Raw genomic sequence first — 22,446 nt, 5'->3', positions numbered from 1 at the left:
CCACCTGGTCTGATCCTGCAGGGCTCTTATGATGATCTTTCGGTTCCGGTTAGAATTCCTGTGCCTTTGGAACTTCAGGACGTCCCCCTGGAGGTTCGCCAAAGCCCAGGCCTGTTCATCTTCCAGAAGCAGGTCAAGACCGGAGACAGAGAAGAGGAATCTGGGTCCAGTTGCCCACCCTGTGCCTTCAGGACTTGACGGGTTATGAGCCTTGTTGTTGAGCCATGAACACAATAGCCCTGGGTTATATAAAATCATAGGACAAAAATAACACCATTTTCCCCTCACTTTCCACAAGTCTTCCTCCGTTTTGGAAAACCCTTTCCCCACCAAGATTATTTCCCCACCTGATTTCCTTCTTCATCTTAGCAATGGGGGAGGGAGGGGGGCTGCTTCTGGCCGTTGCAAACAGGTGCGGTTGTTGCTGGTCCAGTCCCAGGGTTGCCACAACAACCAGAAATGGGGACATGAGGCAGTTGCCGTAGCGACGGTTGGTAGCATCTGCACACCTGTGCCGTGCTTTATTCTCTGACTCTGTTTTGCAGCAGTGAAAAAATAAATACATGCAAAGGGAGCTTTGGGGATTTTCCATTTTTGCTGAAGACCCGTGGCAAGAGCCATGAGCTCCGAGAAGCCAAATGGGGAGAAACAGGGCCTGTGGGTCTTTCCCTTGTAGCAAAATCTTCCTTTCTACTTTTGCTTGCATCTTTGCAAAACATTATATTGCATATGTTTGCTAAATGTTTTCCCTTCCATCTGAACAATTCTTAGCATCCCCTTATCCCAGACCCCTTATACATGGGACAGAGAAGGTAGAGAAAGAAGTACTTTTCTCCCTTTCTCATTATACAAGAATTTGTGGACACTCGATTAAATTGCTGAGCGGTCTGGTTAGAACAGATAAAAGGAAGTACTTCTTCACCCAAAGGGTGATTAACACATGGAATTCAACGCCACAGGAGGTGACAGTGGCTAGAAGCATAGACAAGCTTCAAGAGGGGACTGGATAAACATATGGAGCAGAGGTCCATCAGTGGCTATAAGCCACAGGGTAGTGATGGATGTCTGGGGCAGTGATACTATGTATTCTTGGTGCTTGGGGACAGTGGGATGGCTTCTAGTGTCCTGGCCCCACTGATGGGCCTCCTGATGGCACCTGGTTTTTTTGGCCACTGCGTGACACAGAATGTTGGTCTGGATGGGCCATTGACATGATTCAACATTGCTTCTCTTATGTTCTTAATGTTATGACCTGGCCCCACTGGTGGACTTCCTGATGGCACCTGGATTTTTTGGCCGCTGTGTGACAGAGTGTTGGACTGGATGGGCCACTGGCCTGATTCAACATGGCTTCTCTTATGTTCTTAACGTTCTTATGACCTGGCCCCACTGATGGGCCTCCTGATGGCGCCTGGGTTTTTTGGCCACTGCGTGACACAGAATGTTGGTCTGGATGGGCCACTGGCCTGATTCAACATGGCTTCTCTTATGTTCTTATGACCTGGCCCCACTGGTGGACCTCCTGATGGCACCTGGTTTTTTTGGTCACTGTGTGACAGAGTGTTGGACTGGATGGGCCACTGGCCTAATCCAACATAGCTTCTCTTATGTTCTTAAGTTCTTGTGACATGTCCTGTCTTGCGTCAACATCTCCTTCAGAGAAGTGGAGGGCCATGATCCCTAGTTGAGAACCCCCAAACGGAGAGACAGGCTGGCATTTACAGTGCCATCCTAAGCAGAGACAGACTCTTCTAAACCCACTGACCTCCATGGACTTAGCAGGGTGCAACTCTGTTTAGGATCCATGCTATAAATGCCTTTTGCAAAGATGATGCTCTCAAAACTTTGAAAGCCTCTGTCATGAAAAGTTACATAAGATAGAAAATTTCACTGACATTGATTTCCCACTATGGTGAAAGAGAAGCCCTGTTTAGATCCTGTAATGCACTGTGAGGCTCAGTAAAAAAGGCAGGCTATAAATGAAATTAATAATAAAGTTTTAAAGTATCAATGGGATACCTACTTGGGGAAATTGTAGTTCCTGGGCTGGCAGGGGGTTGGGCTAGATGACCCCATGGGTCCCTTTCCAACTCTGAGAATAAATAATGTTGGACAAATCTTCTCTTTGACTGCTGTTTTTAAAAAGCACAGAAGGGTTTACAAGCCCTGGTGTATGAATGTCCTGGGGACCTCTCTGCTTAATGGGTACATTTGTCTATTGCCCTTCCTCCAAGTAAGTGTAGAAGAAGTGATTGGATTTATACCCCGCCTTTCACTACTGAAAGGAGTCTCAGAGCGGCTTACCATCTCCTTTCCCTTTCCCTCCCCACAACAGACACCCTGTGGGATAGATGGGGCTGAGAGAACTGCTCTTGAGAGCTCTGAGGGAACTTGTGACCGACCCAAGGTCAGTCCAGCAGCTGCCAGTGGAGGAGTGGGGAATCAAACCCAGTTCTCCCAGATAAGAGTCTGCACACTTAACCACTACACCAAACTGGCTCTGGTTATACTCTCCTGTTTTGCCTGCACAACAACCCTGCAAGGTAGAACAGATGAGAGAGTTAGTGTGTGAGAGAGTGTGTGTGAGAAAGTCTGGCCTTAAATCACCCAGTGTGCTTCATGGCAGTTTGAGCGATTTGAATCCAACCCTCTCAGATCCTCTCCACTTGGACCATACCACTGCATGTTTAAAAAAATTGGTATTTTAAGTGTACAATGTTACGATGCCCCTTTTTTCAAACCTCTTGAGATATTGCTGAAAGCTCTTCTCCACACACAGATGAAAACAGACGGATGTCATACCGCAGTTCTCATTCCAGGGTTCCCAACCCAAGCCTCCTCCTAGCACATCACTACAGGTTGTATTCTGTGTGTTCTGCTTAAGTCTTTTACTCTGTCACTCACAGCTTGTGTTAAAAAAAAACTAGTAGAGGGCTTGTTTTGTCAATTAAGGATGTGGCTGGGGGTGGGGGGAGACCCTAATGACCCTACAATATCTTAGCAACTGTTCCAAACATCCCTTAGCATTCATAGGGAGCAAAATGACACTGTAGTGTCATAGAAACATGGCACTGGAAGGAACCCCATGGGTCATCTAGTCCAATCCCCTATACAATACAGGAAATTCAGAACTATCTTCCCCCCCACTCTCCCAGGGATGCCGGCATTAAGTCCAGAGGAAGGCAAAAAATCTCCAGGATCCCTGAGCCAATCTGGCCTAGAGGAAAATTCCTTCCTGACCTAAAGTGGCAATTGGCATTACCCTGGCCATATAACGGGTAACCAAACTGTAGCTCGGGAGCCACATGTGGCTCTTTGTCACATATTGTGTGACTTTTGAAGCCCCCACTGCCTTTTTGGCCAGCTTGGAGAAGGCATTTCTCTCTTTAAATCATTTGTAGAAGCCAGCCGGTGGCTTGGAGAAAGCATTTAAAGTTAAAGTTGCTTTCTTTCCATCTCCCACCCATCTATTTGTTTTCTTTCCACCTTTCCTTCCTGTCTGCCTCATTGCTCTCCAACATCTGATGTTCATGTCTTATAGCTCTCCAACATCTGATGTTTATTCTATGTGGCTCTTATGTTAAGCAAGTTTGGCCATCCCTGGCATATAAGAAAGGACCGCAAGAGCTGCGCACTGGCTCATCCCTTCCTGCACTTCCTCTCGCGATCTGCCTAAATTCACGACTCCCAGAATCAAGCATTGCCCATGGATGGATGCTAGACGCAGGGGGCTGTCATTTCCCCCCTCTGGGATTTTGCCTCGCACAGAGTTTACGGAGGGTGCCAGAACAACCACTTCAGCTGCTCACACTCACAGTGCCCCCACCCCTGAGTTTGACACTTCATGAGCCAGGAAAAGCAAGCTCCTGGCCATGACACGCTGACACCCCAGTGAATAGGAAGTGAGCAGTGACTCAGAAACAATCTGAAGAAGTGAATGGTGATTCATGAAAGCTCCTGCCCTGTCACAAATTTTGTTAAGTCTTTAAGGTGCCACTGGACTCTTGCTGTTTTCTACTGCTACAATGGACTGCTTCATCTTTAAGGTGCCACAGAACTCTGGCACAAGAACAACCAGCAGGGGTCTACAAATGCACACAACATGTAGGTGTGTGTGTATGCACATATAGGTGGTTCATAGAGTTGCTAACTGCTAGGTGGTGGCTGGACATCTCTTGGGATTACAACTGACCTCTAGACGACAGAGATCAGTTCACCTGGACAAAATGACTGTTTTGGAGGGTGAACGCTATGGCATATTCTAGGGGTGGCCAAACTTGCTTAATGTAACAGCCACATAAAATAAACATCAGATGTTTGAGAGCTGAAAGGCATGAATGGCAGATGTTTGAGAGCAGGCAGGCAGGCAGGAAGGGAAATAGATGGGAGGAGGGATGAAAAAGTGGAAAGAAAGCAACTTTAAATGCATTCTCTGGCTGGCTTGGCTTAGATAAGTGATTTAATGAGACAAATGCCTTCTCCGAGTTGGCCAACAGGGCAGCGGGGGCTTCCAGAGCCATACAATATGTGTGAAAGAGCCACATGAGGCTCCTGAGCCACAGTTTGGACACCCCTGTTGTATCCCTCCCCAAACCCTGCCCTCTTCAGGCTCCATCACCCCAGATGTTCAGGAATTTCCAAACCCAGAGCTGGCAACCTTATCAGTGAATCAGTGTGAGCTACACTGTTGGATGTATCTTTGATAGTAGAGCCAGGTTTCCAAGTGGGAAAATTTATACACCCACAATTAAACTCTGTTGGTCTTAAAGGTGCAACTTGACTCAAACTTTGCTGTATTGCTTCACACCGACATAGCTACCCTTTGGAGCTAATAAAAAACTTGCAGTTGACATCACCTAGCTCCAGGTGGTGCTGTGCAGCCGCTTTAAAAATCGCCCTTCTACTCTGGAACTCCATGGGTTTGGAAGCAATGCATTATGGGATTTGTAGTCTATATTTTTTAAATGTTATTTCTTTACGCGTAGTAAATGGGGAACGGAAACTACATTTCCCGCTGAGCGCGTACGTGGAGGAAACTTATTAGTTTTCTCCCCACGGTTAATTTTCGCCTCCTGCTTTGCAACAAGTTGCACTGAAAGCCGGGTCTTGCCATGGCTGAATGTAGGGGGGAGGTTGTGTTTCAGAACCGGGGATCCAGGGTGAGTCAGCCAGACTTCCCTCTTCCGTAGCTTGAATTGCCAACCTTCTATTTTTTCCCCTAAGGGTTTAAATCCCTTCCAAATGCTCGGAGAGAAGAGAACTTCTGCCCAAGCACTTCAGCCCAGATAGAATTTCTTGGTCTCTCCCGTTAGGTGACAACAAAAGAAATAATTTGATGATGTACTGGATGCCGCCGGGGTTGCTATTTCCAAATAATATCCAGTTATTTTTATAGTTACATTTTTTGTTTCGTTATCGTGTGTTCCCTGTCCACGTGCTTCTCGGGTTTGGGTACAGCCAAACAACATAGACTTAATAGTATTTAGAGTTGCCAGCTCCAGGTTGGGAAATTCCTGGAGATTTGAGGGTGGAGCCTGCCTTAATGCCATAGAGTCCACAGCCCAAAGCAGCCAGTTGTAATTCTGAGCGATCTATAGGCCCCACCTGGAGACTGGCAACCCTAACTGCTACTTAAAAGCAAAGAAGAAGGTGTCTGTAGAAATTTGAACAAGAGGAAGCATTTTTAGGGTTTTCAGTTGACCTCCGAAACTTTGGCCCGTGCTGCTCCCATGCATCAGCAAAGGCTTGCTCTGCTCAGCTGGTGAAACTTAGTGGCTAAAAGGGGAGTAGGTAGATTCATGGAGGGTAAGTCTATAATGGCTACTAGCCACCGTGACTGAGGGGAGGCAACATTAAGGGAAGGTCTCTGCCTCTATGCCCTTGAGCCGTATTGAGCTGTTGCCTATTTGAATAATAAGGATGTTGTCTATTTTTAATATACTATAAGAAGTGTAATTTAACTGTTGAAGGAGGAAGAGCTTGAAGTTGCCTTCCAATTGGAAGTTCTTAGAATTATTGGAGTGTGGAAGTAATGTAACAAGACAGAGGTTTTGTGGAAAGCTCCATTGGAGAAAGGAATGTAGAGTCGTCCTTTGCTGGAAGAAACTTCGAACCAGGATACGAAGCTGGCCTTCTGTCCATTGGAGCTCTGCTACTGAAACTGTATTACTATGGACTTAGTATTGTGTTGAGAATGTTCCATTTTGAAATGTACGAGTGTTATTATTGGTTTTACCTATAAAGTTGTTATTTGTAGTGCATTATAATTGTAGTAATTGTGGCACTATAACCTTTGTGGGTTGTTTACTGGTTGCTATCTTGAGTGACTTCTCTCTAATTTCCCACCTGGAGACCGGCAACCCTAACTGCTACTTAAAAGCAAAGAAGAAGAAGGTGTCTGTAGAAATTTGAACAAGAGGAAGAGCTTTTAGGGTTTTCAGTTGACCTCCAAAACCTTGGTGCATGCTGCTCCCATGCATCAGCAAAGGCTTGCTCTGCTCAGCTGGTGAAACTTAAAAGTGGCTAAAAGGGGAGTAAGTAGATTCATGGAGGGTAAGTCTACAATGGCTACTAGCAACCGTTACTGAGGGGAGGCAACATCAAGGGAAGGTCTCTGCCTCTATGCCCTGTTGTTTGCCCTCCAAAGAAACTGGTTGATCACTTTATGAGACAGGATACTGGATGGACCAGTGGTCTGATCCAGCAGGGCTCTTCTTATGCTTTAGATGTGCAAAAGTGCTATATAAATGTGACTGTGATTATACTGGTTTTCTGAACTGCTGGGACCCCAGTTTTTGAACTGATCTCAAAAGCCGTTCTATTTTTCCTATTCTAGATTGCAGATTGTGCAGCCTGTGATGACCGGGCCTTGATCCGTTCCTATGACCAGGCTGTTCACTCTTTTCAGGTAAGCACCCTTCATGCCAGTTGGCTTCCTAGCCGGACTTTGGCACTCAAAAATGAGCCTGAACTGTTTGAAACAAAACACAGTTTTTATGTAGTGGGGACACTGAGGAGTTCCACCCTTGTTCATCTCTTCACCTATTTTGACAAGAGTCTGAAGCAGCCTGGACAAACAGGGTAGCAATCTGAAGCTGGATGAAATGGAGCTGCTGGTGGTGGAACCTGATGTTGCCCATTACCTAAAACCAGATTATTTATTGTAAACTTATAGTAAACTCTGTTCCACCTGACCCAAAAGTATTTGAGGAAGTGACTCTTTCTAGAAGGCCTCTTCCCTTTTTGTTATGATCTGATAACTGGTCCTTCGTCTCAGTCCCATGTTTGCAAATTTGGTGTTTGCCCAGCCCTGGTTAGTTCTGTGGTGATTGTGGAACCATCTCTCCCGGAATGGCCCACCACGAAAGCACATTATAAGGATGTTGCCCTGTAATTATCACAAGAGAAGGTGGTGACTCTTCTCAGATGGCTTTAAAAGAGGATGATCCAAATTCATGGAGATGGAGAGGCCCATCAGTGTTGATAGCTAAATGCAACTCCCATGTTCAGTGGCAGTGACTCTTTGAATGCCAGTTTCTGGGGGAGGCAAAAACGGGAAGGTTTTGGCTCTGCTTGTAGACTTTCTGGAAGTATTTGATTGGGAGACAAGATGGCAGGCTGGACAGACCTTTGTTTTGACCCAGCAAGGAAATACTATCGTATTCTTAAAGTTAAATTTTGTTCTCAGTTGCTAGTAATCTGGCTTGCTGCTGCTGTATCTCTCTACATTTTAGAGTCTTGCTTGTTTTTTTTAAATGAGCTTCTTGGGGGCAGGGACATTTGCTGTCGCTCTTTTGGACCATTATGCATTGATGATGGCATGCCAATAAATGATAATTATTAAATAATAGTCTACATGGTTGGTTTGTGGCAACTTCACTTTGAATGGCAATATATACTGTAATGGACTCAAGCAGTTAGCCTGGAAGCAGAGAACAGCTTGCACCAATTGGCAGGGCCGCAGCCATGGCTATGAGAATGTATCGAATTGCAAAGAGACTTGCAGGAAAGAAAAATACCTCAGAGTTCGGTTGAGCTTTAGTACTGGAACAGTTCAGTTCAGTCTGAGCACTGGAAGAATGCAATCGGAATACTGGAAGAGTTCAGTCTTGGTACTGAAGCTGATCAGTTGTGTGAAGCAACCGGAAAGGAGCTGAGAACAGCTTGTGGGCTGAGTTCCTTGGGAGACAGAATGGAGTTAAAATTTCTGTCAGGGAGAGAGTCATTGATAAGAAGGGGGCAAAACCAGGCACCTTCGGTGAGGAAAAATTCTCTGAGGAGATTTGTCAGCACATCAGGGCTGACTCCTGGTCCAATTTAGAATACTCAAACACACTGAAAGAAAGACTAGATTCTTGTGGCCAAGAAAAATCCTAAAAAAGAATAGATGGGATTCTAGCTGAGGGGCGGAGGGGACACACAGGATTGAGGGACTGTAAGAGCACTCAAAAAGTGTGAGTCCTGTATGCTAGTGAGTGAGCCTGTGAGGGAATATTTATCTGGCACATGTCAGAGATCCTCAGTGTGTATGGCATAGAGCGTGTGACCGTTTATTATTTTTATGATTTAAGAAGCCCAAGCTTAAGGGATACTTCCATCTCTGCATAGTGTTCCTAGTGCCAAGTAAGCACTGCTTGCCTGTTCAAGATTCTTAGAGATTGTATTAAGTCTGCCAGTGTTTTATATATATATTTTAAAATTATCTCAGCCTGGCAATCTCTGGTGTTTAGAGATGGATTATTTTGTTAAGCATCTGTCTGCCAATAGATTTGTTTTTAATCAAATTAATATTAATTTCACACTCACCCTTGCCTTGTGTATTCCAATAAACATATATTTTGGGTTTTAAATTTAAAAACATTTGGTGCCTAGTTTATTTTTCTGACAGTTTTCTTTGGTGTGTCTGAGGTACTGGGTGGAGGTGACAGGAAAATTCATCGTGGTCCCCTTCCCAAGCGGACCCTGACTGGTTCTTCACACATACACTTAAAAAAACAAAACGGGTATTGCTAAGCGGGAGCGTGTGAGTTTCCTCTAATTACCCTTAGGATAATCAGGCAAAACAATTTAAAATGAGAGAAAGGTTTGTGTAGTTTAGTTTACGGAATAAAAGGTTTTAGAAGGTAAACAGTTTAATGCAAAATTGTACTCCAATTGAGTGGTGAGCTGGGGTTATGGAGTTTTCCCAGAGATACAGTGGGAAGATGAGAGAGAACAATGTAGGCTCTTAGAGAGAGAAAAGATATAAGAACATAAGAGAAGCCATGTTGGATCAGGCCAATGGCCCATCCAGTCCAGCACTCTGAGTCACACAGTGGCCAAAAAAACCCAGGTGCCATCAGGAGGTCCATCAGTGGGGCCAAGACACTAGAAACCCTCCCACTGTGCCCCCCCCACCACCAAGAATACAGAGCATCACTGCCCCAGACAGAGAGTTCCATCAATACGCAGTGGTTAATAGCCACTGATGATATAAATGGCCACTGATCATATAAATATTTCTTTCCAATACATTTCTACTCCTCTGTACAAACCAAACCAGACTCCTGCGATGCACTCCACGTGGGGCTGCCCTTGAATAATTGCTTGTAAGGTCAAATGGTGCAGAATACTGCAGCCAGGATGTTGACTGAAGTGGGTTGTAGGGACCATATATCACACTAGTCATGGCCGGCCTACACTGGTTCCCAGCTTGTGTCTGGGCCCCATTCAAGGCACTGGTGTTGACAGTGAATGTCCTGTAGACAGCATATCTCAAGGACCGCTGTCTTCCCTATGAACCTATCTGGTTAATTTTATGGGGGAGGAGGGAAAGTTTCTCTCTGCCTGCTTCCTGCATGCCACGTCGAATTTAATAGACCTTGATATTATCACCCCAAATCCCAAACGCTTTATCCTTGCTCTTTGCAGGAAACCCTCGGAAAGAGCAAAAGCCCTGCTGAATGCAGATTGAGCAATGAAAGCGAATCAGATGCGGAACAAGAGGAGGAGGAGGAAGAAGAAGAGGAGGAAGAGGAGGAAGAAGGCAGGCAGGTAGGCAGCCTGCTGGGAAGGGGAAATTGGCAGCTCCTTGGAAGCAGCTGTGGTGGGCACGAAGAATGTTTCCCTGCTGCTTTCCTCACTTGTTGCCTCCAAGTTTATCATCCTCAGGAGGTCCTTTGCAAGCAGGCCAGCTGGGCTTTAAACTCCTACCCTGTGGCTCTTGTGTCTCAAGGTGGTCCGACAGGCACATGTTGAGCTGTTCTCCAGTTACACTTTTGTACAGTTTGGTGTACAGAACCAGTTTGGTGTAGTGGTTAAGTGTGCGGACTCTTATCTGGGAGAACCGGGTTTGATTCCCCACTCCTCCACTTGCACCTGCTGAGATGGCCTTGGGTCAGCCATAGCTCTGGCAGAGGTTGTCCTTGAAAGGGCAGCTGCTGTGAGAGCCCTCTCCAGCCCCACCCACCTCACAGGGTGTCTGTTGTGGGGGAGGAAGGTAAAGGAGATTGTGAGCCGCTCTGAGACTCTTCGGAGTGGAGGGCGGGATATAAATCCAATATCTTCTTCTTCATCTTCTTCTTCTACATCAGAGTCAGTACTTGGGCCTCGTTCTTACTTGAGCAACTCAGCTCGGGTCAGGGCCAATGTTCCCTCTAAGCTGCAGAGTCTTGTGAGCAAAAATTCTACTTTGTGAGCTACTAGTATTGAAATTGTGAGCTACTGGCCTGAAAGTTGTGAGCTACTGCATAAATTATTGTGCTCTGGGGGGGTCATCTTTCCTGAGCTAAGACAAAAAAATTGTGTGAGCTGGAGGCTAAAAATCTGTGAGCTAGTTCACGCTAACTCAGCTTATTAATAATAATAATAATAAATTTATTTTTATATCCTGCCCTCCCCCGCCAAAGGCAGGCTGAGGGTGGCTAACACGACACAGAATACACCATGATTACAATAAAATACAATATTACTACAGAACAATTAAACAATTAAAGTAGATAAAATAGATAAAATAGATAAATTAAGTTAAACTTACTACAGAACAATTAAACAATTAAAGTAGATAAAATAGATAAATTAAGTTAAATTTAGATAAACAGAATAGACCATTATAAATTATAAGTTCCGGTGCTACAGTTCAGGCTATGTATAAGATGGCTAGATGTCATTTCCCGGGTTTCATCTTAATGCAAGCTGAAAGAGGGCAGTTTTGCAAGCCCTGCGAAACTGATTTAGGTCTTGCAGGGCTCGCACCTCTTCTGGTAGTTGATTCCACCACTGGGGAGCCATTGTTGAGAAGGCTTGTATGTGACAGAAAGGCATACTCCCCCAGCTTCCTTGACAAGCCAGGTTTCTATGTGCTGGGAAAATCAGGTTTTTTTCCCCTATTGGGTCTGGGATGCACCAGTTTGAATACTGGGCTGAGGGGCTTAGCTGACTGAATTTTCCACTGCCCCCTCGCCTATTCCCCTGTTATACTAAACTACCATGCCACAGGCATTATCTCCTAGCTTCCTTTACAAACTAGGTTTCAATATGCAGGGAGAATCATTATTTTAAAAAATGTGTGTGTGGGAGGGAGCTATATTCAGTCATGTGACTTGCAGTCTACATCCTGGCCAAAAGGGTGACCACCTTTGTCAGTAGTGGGTCTCTGCCTTGAGTGAATGTGAGGCAACTGCCCCTCAGGTCCCTTCAAACATATTTCGGGACAGCATCTTTTTGACATCCCTTCTTGCTTTGAGGTTTGGGATCAAAGCCAGTGCAAGAGCTAGCATGATGCAGTGGTTAAGAGTGTTGGACTGGGATTGGAAAGACCCAAGCTTGAATCCTCACTCTGCTAAGGAAGCTTGCTGGGTGACCCTGGGTCAGTCACACACTCACAGCCTCACCTACCTCACAGGGTGGTTGTGAGGATAAAATGGAGAGGAGAAGGATGTCAGCTGTTTTGGGTCCCCATTGCAGAGAAAGGTGGGGATATAAATAAATTAAATAATAATAAAATAATAAAGGACCAGCTGGGCACAATCTGTTGACTGTTCTTGTCCATCCTCAAATTGTTTTTCTCATCTCTTCCATTCTTGCAGTGGCAGATTGGAGATTCCTGCCTTGCAGTGTGGTCAGGTGATGGGCTCCTGTACCCAGCATGCATCACTGCTGTGGATGAGGACTTGGGGAGCTGTACAGTCTGTTTTGATGGCTATGGAAATAAGGAGGAGCAACTGCTGACTACACTGCTGCCTCCTGGCTGGAGACCCCCAGAAGATGAGGATGCAGCGAGGGAGGTGAGAGCTGGTGTGTGTGTGGGTGTGGAAGGCTCAGCCTGAGATCTTTGGGTTTCAGAATCTCAACTGTGTTTTCTTTCCTTTGTATGGAAGAGCTTTCACATTCCCTGTATATAGAAATCCAGTATGTCTGGGTAATTTTCTCCTTGACACTGGATTTGTGTGTGTGAAGAAATGCATTTTTTCTTCGGAGGTTTGAAATGAGCAAAACCTTCACTCTGAGTTAAAAAAAAATTTTCTCCTCTTTGGGCAGAGAACAGACAGGAAGGGGGGAAGTCAGTTCAGGTGCTTTCCAGATTTATCCCACGCCACCTCCATACAAATGTTAATAGGTCTAGACAGTGGGATGGTCAAGCTTCAAGCAGGGAACAGAGACTTGGAGGTGTTAAATACTAGAGAGACTTCAGGAAGGAATTCCTGACTCTCCAGAATCTCCAGGAAAAGCATCCCTGACTCAGCCTGACCTGGCCAGTGGGTGATAAAACTCCAGGAAGCAAGGAGGGAGTTCTCTTTGGTGCTGAGTCCATCAGAGCAGACAGAACTCTTAACTGAGGTCTGGAGGAGACTCTGAGACTCCTTCAGGTAATGAAGGGCGGAGTATAAATCCAATCCTCCTCCTCCTCATCTGAAGAACTGGAGGAAGCTGCAAGGTAACATCCTAAGCTAAGGAGCCTGTCCTATATTTTAGCATCTGATTGGGCATGTATAAAGAGAGGGACAGAGCAATTGCGCTTTACTCATTTATTTTGAATCTCTGCTCAATCTGGTGCTGTGCTTGTGAGCATTTTCTCTTTAATAAATACTTTAACTTTGGACACTGGCCATGGTTCCCTGTACCACACAGACCTCCAATTGAACACACTATTTTAAAAGGAGCACAGGGTGAAGGTAGGTAGTTGGCAAGTAGCTATTCCTCCAGGGGCACACAAGGGAGTAAATGGTCCCCATGGTGACCAGGCTGGGCATCGGGAGACAAAGAGACAAGGCCTCAGATCTTGGAAGGGAAGCTGGGTGGCCTGACCCTCCCAGCAGGCAATTCTTTACAAAGGTCAGGAGGTGGGAATGGTTACCTGAGAGACCAAGAAAAGCCTCTCCGGGTCTTGGGAAAACCCTGGAGGGCAGGGTGGAACAGGGCTTGCAGGCCAGAGTGGGCTGGTTCTCCACAGTGTATGTGTGGAATATTGTTTGTACAGAGGAGCAGTCCAATTCGCATAAAAGCAATATGGTAGGGAAGGGGGAGTCTAAATTTTTTCCTTGGCAGATAGCTTTCTTTGTGCAGGGAACTATGTTCATATGGAAGAAAAATCCAGACTCCTTCCACAAACAAGCTGCAGCACCTGCTCTTGAAGGCCAGAGGGCCTAGCAGAAGAATTGTTGACATGCTTACCATTGCTAGTTACCATGAAACAGAAACACACTTTATTCGTCTAACTTTGGATCAGAAGGAGCCCTGCTAGATCAGGTCATTAGGAATCCAGCACCCTGTCTTCAAAAGCAATCGGTCAGATGACTGAAGAGAACAATGAGCAGGGCATGAAAATAGTATCTTCCCTCTGCTGCTGACCCTGCTGTGGATGATGTTTAGGCCTCTGAACCTGGAGATTCAATTTAGCTATGGTGGCCTGTCTCCTCCTCTGTAATTCTATCCTCTGCTCATTGACCAGTGTGGTGTAGGACTAGGATCTGGATTCAAATCCCCACTCACTGCCTAACCTACCCCACAGGGTTGTTATGAGGATAAAACAGAGGAGAGGAGAATGAGGTCATAGGCAGTGCTCCCTCTAAGCTGAGTTAGCATGAGCTAGCTCACATATTTTTAGCCTCCAGCTCACACAGTTTTGTCTTAGCTCAGGAAAGATGGCCCCAGAGTACACTAATTTATGCAGGAGCTCACAACTTTAATGCCAGTAGCTCACAAAATAGAATTTTTGCTCACAAGACTCTGCAGCTTAGAGGGAAAATTGCTCATGGGCTACTTTGATTCCCCCATTGGAAGTAATATTAAGGTATCAATGTCTAAATAAATAAGTTGACTCCCAGAAGGCAGGAGTGAGTGGGAGAATACGCCCCCCCGGTTCCCAGGGTCTTAAAATGCCCCTTCTTGTCTTCCTAGTGGACCGTGGGGGACCCTTGCCAAGCTGCGTGGTCAGGAGATGGCCTGGTGTATCTGGCCACTGTTCGGGAGGTGGATGTGAAATCCGGTACTTGCTGGGTGGAGTTTGACTCCTACGGCAACCGGGAGTGGCAGGCGCTGACTGACTTTCTGCCCCTTACAGGATGCAGGGTGAGCACTTTGTGGGTTGCTGGAAGATGCCAGTCTGTGGTCAGAAACCTCCAAAAAGGGGCAAATGAGGCTACAGTCGAAAGCCCTGAGAAGCTTATGCTGGAGGCAGCCCATGTGGGCAGCATCTGACGTGGTGGCGAATCTGCTGATCACTGGTATGCCAGGAGAGACCTGCACATGAGCAGGACGTGTTGGCAACTTAGGGGCCAAAGTGGGCCTGCTTGGGCTCACATGGATGCCAGACTGGGGCCAAATCCTGAACTTGCAAAAGATAAATGGGCTCCAAAACCTGCAGTCATCTCCAGGAGGCGTAGAACGTAGGGATGTGTGTGTGTGTGGTAGCTATTTTATTTCATAACAGTATAAGTAATATTTGTAATTCTTATTTTTATTACAACAGTCTTACGGGGGTTGGGAGAGCTTCCTTCTCCTCCTACGTCCTGATTTAATTTGGTTTGACTTTTATTCGCCCGGCCTTTGATTGAATTGATCTGCTGTGTGAATTGTGTTGTTTCAGTTGCCTCGGAAGCTGCAGCTGCGTTGCGAAATTCTAATCTTTCAAATAAAATGTTACGGGTGTGTAGGCACACATGACCTCCTTTTTTTTACGAATAAGCAAACCGATGTGTGTGCATGTACATGTGTACTTTGATATACAGGGCAGTCGCATTTTTATTTATTTGCAAAATGTACAGCTTCCTTTTCAGCGTGTCCTTAGCAAGCGTTCTGCAGCTTAAAATTTAAGCTATGGAAGTCATGAAACCTGCGAGAAAATACTCCAGCAAGCACAGCTTCTGTGAAACCCACCAGCCAAATGGAAATGGGGTCTTGAGGCCTAGCAAACCCTTCTGTCTTTTGCTGGCCGCTTAATGGTGGCACCCAGATTTCCACCTTTCTGGGACCTTGGGGTCTTCTGGCTCCTGCCTTGCTCACTGGGACAGCCCTGCTTGCAATGAACATGCTGCAAATGAGAGAATGAATGTCGTGCTGCTGCAGTGGATAACTCCAGGCATCTCAAGGGAGTGAGCCAAGGCACATGCAAGTCATACAGCATGGCTTCTCTAGTATGGCATGGGGGAAAATTCCTCCCCCTTCGTAGCCTTCTAATTCTTTGCCATCTGTTTTGCCCACTCGGGTGGCATGTGCAACCAAACTTTATCCTTTGACTTTCTGCACAGGAAAAATCGAGTGACACTTTGCAATTCCCAGTGGGGAGAAGCGATGAAGACAAAGGCTGGGCGAATGCCAGAATCCCCTCGCCCCAGAAGGATGAAAAACCTGTGAGTTTCTCAGCCCTGCTGTAGATCTCCTCGACTCCCCTTAATGGGCAGCCAGAAGCCCAAGAGGAAGGGAGGTACTTCCTTCCTTGGTTGTTTGTCTCCAGCAAATTGTATTGAGTGGTGAGCTGCCTCTGAACTTGGCATTGCTTGCTTTTTCTCCGCCATATAGAGTAGGCGCCATGGTTCCCATAGGCATCATATTGGGTATCCCTGATATACGCAACACGCTCAGTGATAAACCACAGCCCGTTATGAAAGCACCTGTGACACTCTGCCATAAACCGAGAGCCTTCCTAAAAGAGCTCCTTCTCTCAAACTGACTCACACACAGGCCGGAGCTGTGTTTCCAATACCAGCCCTGTCTCAAACTGCCTCAGACAGACTCAAACCGTAGACAGCCTCAGACCGAACAGAACTGAACTGTCGACTGAAGAGATTTCTCTCTCACTGCCTGTCTTAACTGCTACTGATGTTACCATTTGAGGCTGTCAGCCAATCACAGTGAGTTCCTCCAGCTGTCACTCACTGAGACTGCTATCCAGTCCATCCCAGCACCAATTCCATTTACTTCAGCCCTATTCCCTTTCCAAGTATGCCCTCCTGAACTAGTTCAAGTCTTACACCCCACACTGTCTGAAGCCATCTTGGAATCTGGTGGCAGTAAGTTCTGCAAGCTTTTGGGGAAAGTTGTAAAGCATCCGTTGACACCTTTTTCTGACATCTGCTAAGTATTTTTAGAAAGTGGCTGAGGCCAGGTAGAGCTTTTGCTTGGAAAGGCTTCTAATTGGAGATTTGATTGGGTGTGCAGATTTTTTGAAATGTTGCTTGGGCAGCAGCTGCCACCACACCAGAAGGATCTGCACTGTGTTACTGAACTTAAGCTCCGGCCATCATTTTGTGACTGGCTCCACCTTCTTCGGCAGCCATTTTCTTGCTGCATCCCCTCAGAATTCCAAAAGCGCCTGCAGGCAGGGCTCAAAAAGGCTTGGGGACCCGTGGCATATATATTTCTTGTCTGCACTGCACAAATATCCAATTGCTGCATTGCTGGTGGTAAATCTTATGTTCCAGTATCTTTCCAACTTTGCATTCTGCTTTGAGTGTCAGCAAGATGAGCGGTCTGTAAGTACAGTAAATGGAGCCATCAGAGAAAGGGCAGGATCAGCCAGGCTGAAACGTTGCCCCTTCACCCCAAAAAATGCTGCCTGGATCCAGCTCAAGTGATAAACAGTTTTACAGGTTCTATGGAACAGTAGTAGTCATTGTGGCTAATGAAGAAGAAGAATTGCAGATTTATACTCCGCCTTTCTCTCTGAATCAGAGACTCAGAGCGGCTTACAATCTCCTTTATCTTCCTCCCCCACAACAGACACCCTGTGAGGTGGGTGGGTCTGAGAGAGCTCTCACAGCAGCTGCCCTTTCAAGGACAACTCCTACGAGAGCTATGGCTGACCCGAGGCCATTCCAGCAGCTGCAAGTGGAGAAGCGGGGAATCAAACTCGGTTCTCCCAGATAAGAGTCCACTCACTTTAACCACTACACCAGACTGCTCTGCCCTAGATGTCTCACACCCCCATACTGTTTGAAGCCATCATGGAATCCAGTGTCAGTGAGTTCTGCAAGCTAACGCTTTGGGGAAAGTGTCAGGGAACTGAAAGAGGGGTAAAGGCTTGCAGGGTGGGAGGTGGAATGTGATGATGTCTAACCCAGATCTTTTCTCTTCTACTTTGTTCAGTCCCTCCCATCTGCTCTGCACGGTCACAACGACGATGAAGCTCTTCTCAGTATGCTGCTGGCTTGGCATTTGAGTGGCTACCATACCGGCTACTACGTGGTGAGGCCTGGCTTCGGTGGAGTGGGCAGTCCTTTCCTCAAACACACAGCCTGAACTGTGGGAACTGGAATGTCGTCTGCCACAGCTATGACAGACAGTGGCACATTCCTTGCTGTTTTGTGGTCAGCTGTCCACTGTTTCTGTGGGAGGAATGATTTTCTCTGGCAAAAAAGATAATTAGAGGGTTGGGGTATCTTCCGTATGAGAAAAGGCTGAAGCGTGGGACTTTTCAGTTTAGAAAAGAGACCGGGGGGGGGAGCACAATAGAGGTTTATAAAATTATGCATGGGGTGGAGAGAGTTGAGCAAGAGAGATTTGTCTCCCTCCCCCAAAATACTAGGAATTTGAAGGCATCCAGCAAACCTGAGGGGCAGTATGTTCAGGACAGATAAAAGGAAATACCTCTTTACACAAAAAGTGATTAAAATGTGGATTTCGCTGCCGGAGGAGGTAGTGATGGCCATAGAAATAAACAGCTTTAGAAAGGGATTAGATAAGAGTCATGGAGGATAAGTCTATCAGTGTCTACTAGACATGGTGACTGAGGGGAACCTCCATGTTCAGAGGCACTCTCTCAAGCCCAGAGGCAGGAGGCAACATCAGGGGAAGGCCTCATTGCTCTTTTGTTGGCCCTCCAGAGGAACTGATAAGCCACTGTGTGAGACAGGATGCTGGACTAGATGATGATATTGATTATGATTATGATATTGGATTTATATTCCACCCTCCACTCCAAATCTCAGTCTCAGAGCAGCTCACAATCTCCGTTATCTTCTTCTCCCACAACATATACCGTATGAGGTGGGTGGGGCTGAGGGAGCTCTGACAGAAGCTGCCCTTTGAAGGACAACTCTGCGAGAGCTATGGCTGACCCAAGGCCATTCCAGCAGCTGCATGTGGAGGAGTGGGGAATCAAACCCGGTTCTCCCAGATAAGAGTCCGTGCACTTAACCACTACACCAAACTGGATCTCTAGATGGACCGCTGGTCTGATCCAGCAGGGCTTTTCTTACGTTCTCTGCTCACCCTGGGTCTCCCTTTTGTGACACCTCAGAAACTTCAAGCCAATTTGTCCCCAAAAGTGTTTTCCTTTTGTCTGCTCATTCAGGGCCTAAGACAGGGGCGGAAGGAGGTGGCCATTGCTGAGCCAAAGAAGAGACCTTCTCAGCATCCCAGAGTCTCTGAGCACCGCTAGGAATGCAGGTAGGTCTTTGAGGGGGAGAAGAGACTGCTCCTTCACGGTGGGGCAAAGGTTAGCTCTGAGAACATACAAAAATGAGCACTGATATTTGTACGGATGTGATATTGATGTCTGAAGTGGCTGTTTGTAGGGTAAAATGGAGGAGACGAGAACGATGTAAGTCGCTTTGGATCCCCAATTGGGGAAAAAGGCAGGGTATCAATGAAGTAAATAAAATAAATAATTTTGAATCGGAACTTTGATCTGCTTATCCTAATATTCTCAGATCTGATTTGTAGTGGCTTTCTGAGGGGCCTGGCAAAGAAAGTTTTTTTCACTGCACCCTGAGCTCCTTTACTTGAAGATGCCTATGATTCGAACCCAGGATCTTCTGCTTAAGGAGCTGGCTTTCAACCACAGAGCCGTGGCCCCTGCAGTGGAAGACAGGAGATTAGAGCTATGGATTTTGTTCATGAAGTTGCCTTAAACCGAATTCACCCTTTGGTCCAGGCTTGTCCGATCTGGCAGGCAGATGCTGTTCAGGATCTTAGGTTGAGGAACTTCTTTGCGAACACCTGAGATCTTTTCAAGGGCGATGCCGGGATCTCCTAAATGCAGTGCAATTACTTGCCTCCTTTGCCCCTCCCAGCTTTTCAGAGGATATCCCCATCGTGCAGGGGGAGAATGCTGATATCGCACAACATGCCATGGGAGGAACAGAAGTCAGTTCAGTTGCTTTCCAGACTTGCCTCAGCCCACCTTCATACAAATGCTAATAGGCCTAGAGACAATGGAATGGTCAAGCTCCTTCCCCTTTCCAAGCAGGGAACAGAGACTTGGAGGTGTTAAATACTAGAGAGACTTCAGGAAGGAATTCCTGAAGAATTTCCAAGAAAAGCATCTCTGACTGGCCTAACCTGGTCCGTGAGTGGAGAAAAGAGAGGTGATAAAATTCCTGGAAGCAGCTGTAGTCTTTCTTTTATTTTTATTTTTTCAAGGAAGAAAGCTCCCAGTATTTTGGAGGGTATAACGGTTGGGGCTGAGGAAGAATTTGCCTTCAGGCACTGAAAAGGTATCCCTATAAGGAAAGACGGAGGGACTTGGGTATGTTCAGTCTGGAGAAGAGGAGGTTGAGGGGGGACATGATTGCTCTCTCAGAGTATTTGAAGGGCTGTCGCTTAGAGGAGGGCAGGGAGATGTTCCTGTTGGCAGCAGAGGAGAGGACTCTCAAAAATGGGTTTAAATGAAGAGTGGGAAGGTTCTGGCTGGGCATTAGGAAAAACGTTTTGATAGTAGTTCAACAGTGGAATCACCTCTCTAGGGAGGTGGTGAGCTCCCCTCACTGGCAGTCTTCAAGCAGTGTCTGGACAAACACATTTCAGAGATGCTCTAGGTTGATCCTCTGTTGAGCAGGGGGTTGGACTAGATGGCCTGTATGGCCCCTTCCAACTCTGCTTCTATGATTCTGTATTCAAAACAAATGGAAATTCCACAGCCTTGAGATGCATGGATGCCTAGAACCCAGTCTAAAAGGGAGGTTAGATGGATTTCTGGAGGGGCCTGTCATGGCTAAGTAGAGCCTCCATATTGAGAGACAGTCTACCTCTGAACAGCAGTGGCTGGAGGGGGGGGGTCAAAACAGGAGAGGGCTGTCTGCTTGTGGGCTTTACATTGGGACATCTGGGTAGATTTCTGAAGGGAGGGGCCTATTGGGAGCTATAATGGCTAAGCGGAGCCTCCATGTTAAGGGGAAGTCTACCTCCGAATAGCAGTGGTTGGAGGGGGGCCAAGAAAGGGCTGCTTGTGGGCTTCCCATTGGGACATCTGGCTGGCCACAGTAAGGAATGGGATGCCGGATGGGTTGGATCCTTGAGCCTGGTCTAACCAGAGTGCTCTCAGAGCAAGAACGTTGAAGGTCCAGATGGGTGCTGGATTAGTTTTGTTTTAATTTAAGACACAGAAGAAGAGACTGGATTTATACCCTTCCCTTCACTAATCAAAGGAGTCTCAGAGTAGCTTACAATCCCCTTCCCCTCCCCACAACAGACACCTTGTGAGGTAGGTGGAGCTGAGAGAGCTCTGATAGAAGCTGCTCTTGAGAGGAACAACTCTGCAAGAACTTGTGACTGACTCAAGGTCACATCAGCAGGTGCATATGGAGGAGGGGGAATCAAACCCCATTCTCCCAGATAAGAGTCCACACACTTAACCACTACACCAAACAGCTATCCTTTCTCCTGTGAAGTTTTCAAGGCAGCTATCAATGACTGCTTGAAAAATTGCAATAGATTACATTGCAGTAGACGTTGCAATAGACTACAACATTATCCCTCATGCTGGCTGGGGCTGATGGGAGTTGTAGGCAGAAAAACATCTGGAGAGCTACTGTTGGCCACACCTGCCTTATAATACTGTTCCTTTGGGGTTCATAACAACAGCCTGAATGGTCTCTTCTTCCTCTCCAGGCTTTTCTCATGTCTGCTTCAACCACCTCCTCTGGTGTGAATCCCAGCCAAGAAGGAACTCTTGCCTCTGTCTGGGGAACCTGCAGTCTGAGCCTGGCCAGAGTTAGCCTTGAACCAGTGGAGGGATGTGAGACCAGTGGAGGGAACCCCACCGCCGTCCCTATCTGTACCAGATGTTTGTCACATTTTCTCTCTCACTCAAAAAAAAAAAATTAACATCTCATCTATTGTTTTCCCCCTCCCCCCAATAAAAACTTTGGTCTGGTTTTGCAACTTCTGTGTCATGTCTCTGCTGAGAAGTATCTGTGGTCCCCCCGTGCTTGCCCCATGATCCTATTTCTTTTTAATCTCCTGAATCTACAGAGCATCTGCAAACAGTGAGTCAGACCCTCTGGAGATGGAAGAGAGAAAGGAAAGCTTCTGTTTGCTTCTGAAGACGCTGCTTCCTGCTCATCTCCTCCATGGCTGGTCTGAAATGAGAGGTTTCTTGCAGGGTGACGGCCAGTTATAAGCCGCTGCGGAAGAAAATCTTTTTTGGGTGGTTAGAGGGCTCTGATACAGGAGCTGGGTTGGGGAGGTTCTCTATGGATTCCACTCTTCTTGAGAGTATCAGATTACGTCTTGGCGAAAGACAAGTTTCTAGTCCTCATAAGTCATGCCAGCAATGTTCTTGGCTTGGGGGAGTGGTGCAGCTGCTTTGCTTTCTCTTTTATGCTTTTACTAGGAAGAAGGCCCGTTGTGAAGAAAAACACAACGGGCTCTAGAAGGAGGCTCTAGGCAAATGCCTGCCACCCTTGCTATCAACCTCTGATTGCCAGGAGGCAACATCAGGGGAAAACCTCAGCCTCTAGGCCCTGTTGTCGGCCCTCCAGAGGAACTGGTTGATTGCTGTGTGAGACAGGATGCTGGACGCCTCTGAGTGACTCTCTGAAAGTTATAAAGGTGCCAGGCACTTTTCCAACTCACTAGTGCCTGCTGTTCCTTTGCTTCTCCTTGCAGTATGTGCTGCCTTTTGAATACAGAAGCAGTACTGCAGGAGTGGGTGGCCGTAATTTTTGGCACTGTTCCTATCCGTCTCAGCCCGGATGAAGCCTTTGGAGTGAGGAAATCATAGAAAGAATAAGGTTTCTCGTCTATGCT

General features: G+C 46.6%; 1 protein-coding gene across 1 annotated transcript; it reads left to right on the top strand.

The window, feature by feature from the left end:
• The first annotated feature begins 4,990 nt into the window (after positions 1 to 4,990).
• Positions 4,991 to 21,579, top strand: LOC132566965 (survival motor neuron protein-like). The gene is made up of 9 exons (XM_060232511.1): positions 4,991 to 5,159; positions 6,836 to 6,907; positions 9,910 to 10,032; positions 12,066 to 12,263; positions 14,377 to 14,547; positions 15,726 to 15,827; positions 17,563 to 17,661; positions 18,770 to 18,838; positions 21,307 to 21,579. The coding sequence occupies exons 1-9, from the start codon at positions 5,112 to 5,114 to the stop codon at positions 21,520 to 21,522; spliced, it is 1,098 nt and encodes a 365-aa protein (XP_060088494.1). The 5' UTR covers positions 4,991 to 5,111; the 3' UTR covers positions 21,523 to 21,579.
• The last annotated feature ends 867 nt before the right edge of the window (positions 21,580 to 22,446 follow it).

Source organism: Heteronotia binoei, chromosome 2 (genome assembly GCF_032191835.1).
Source record: "Heteronotia binoei isolate CCM8104 ecotype False Entrance Well chromosome 2, APGP_CSIRO_Hbin_v1, whole genome shotgun sequence".
Lineage (NCBI taxonomy): Eukaryota > Metazoa > Chordata > Lepidosauria > Squamata > Gekkonidae > Heteronotia > Heteronotia binoei.
Note: the sequence above shows the minus strand (reverse complement) of the source record. Positions and strands in the feature narration are given on the sequence as shown.

What these genes read in the sequence shown, in the direction of transcription:
- LOC132566965 (XM_060232511.1), top strand. Translation starts at nt 5,112, where the DNA reads ATGGCTGAATGTAGGGGGGAGGTTGTGTTTCAGAACCGGGGATCCAGG. An exon ending in TGCCCCTTACAGGATGCAGG is followed by an intron (nt 14,548 to 15,725) that starts GTGAGCACTTTG and finishes CTTTCTGCACAG; the next exon opens with GAAAAATCGAGTGACACTTT. An exon ending in CCCAGAAGGATGAAAAACCT is followed by an intron (nt 15,828 to 17,562) that starts GTGAGTTTCTCA and finishes TACTTTGTTCAG; the next exon opens with TCCCTCCCATCTGCTCTGCA.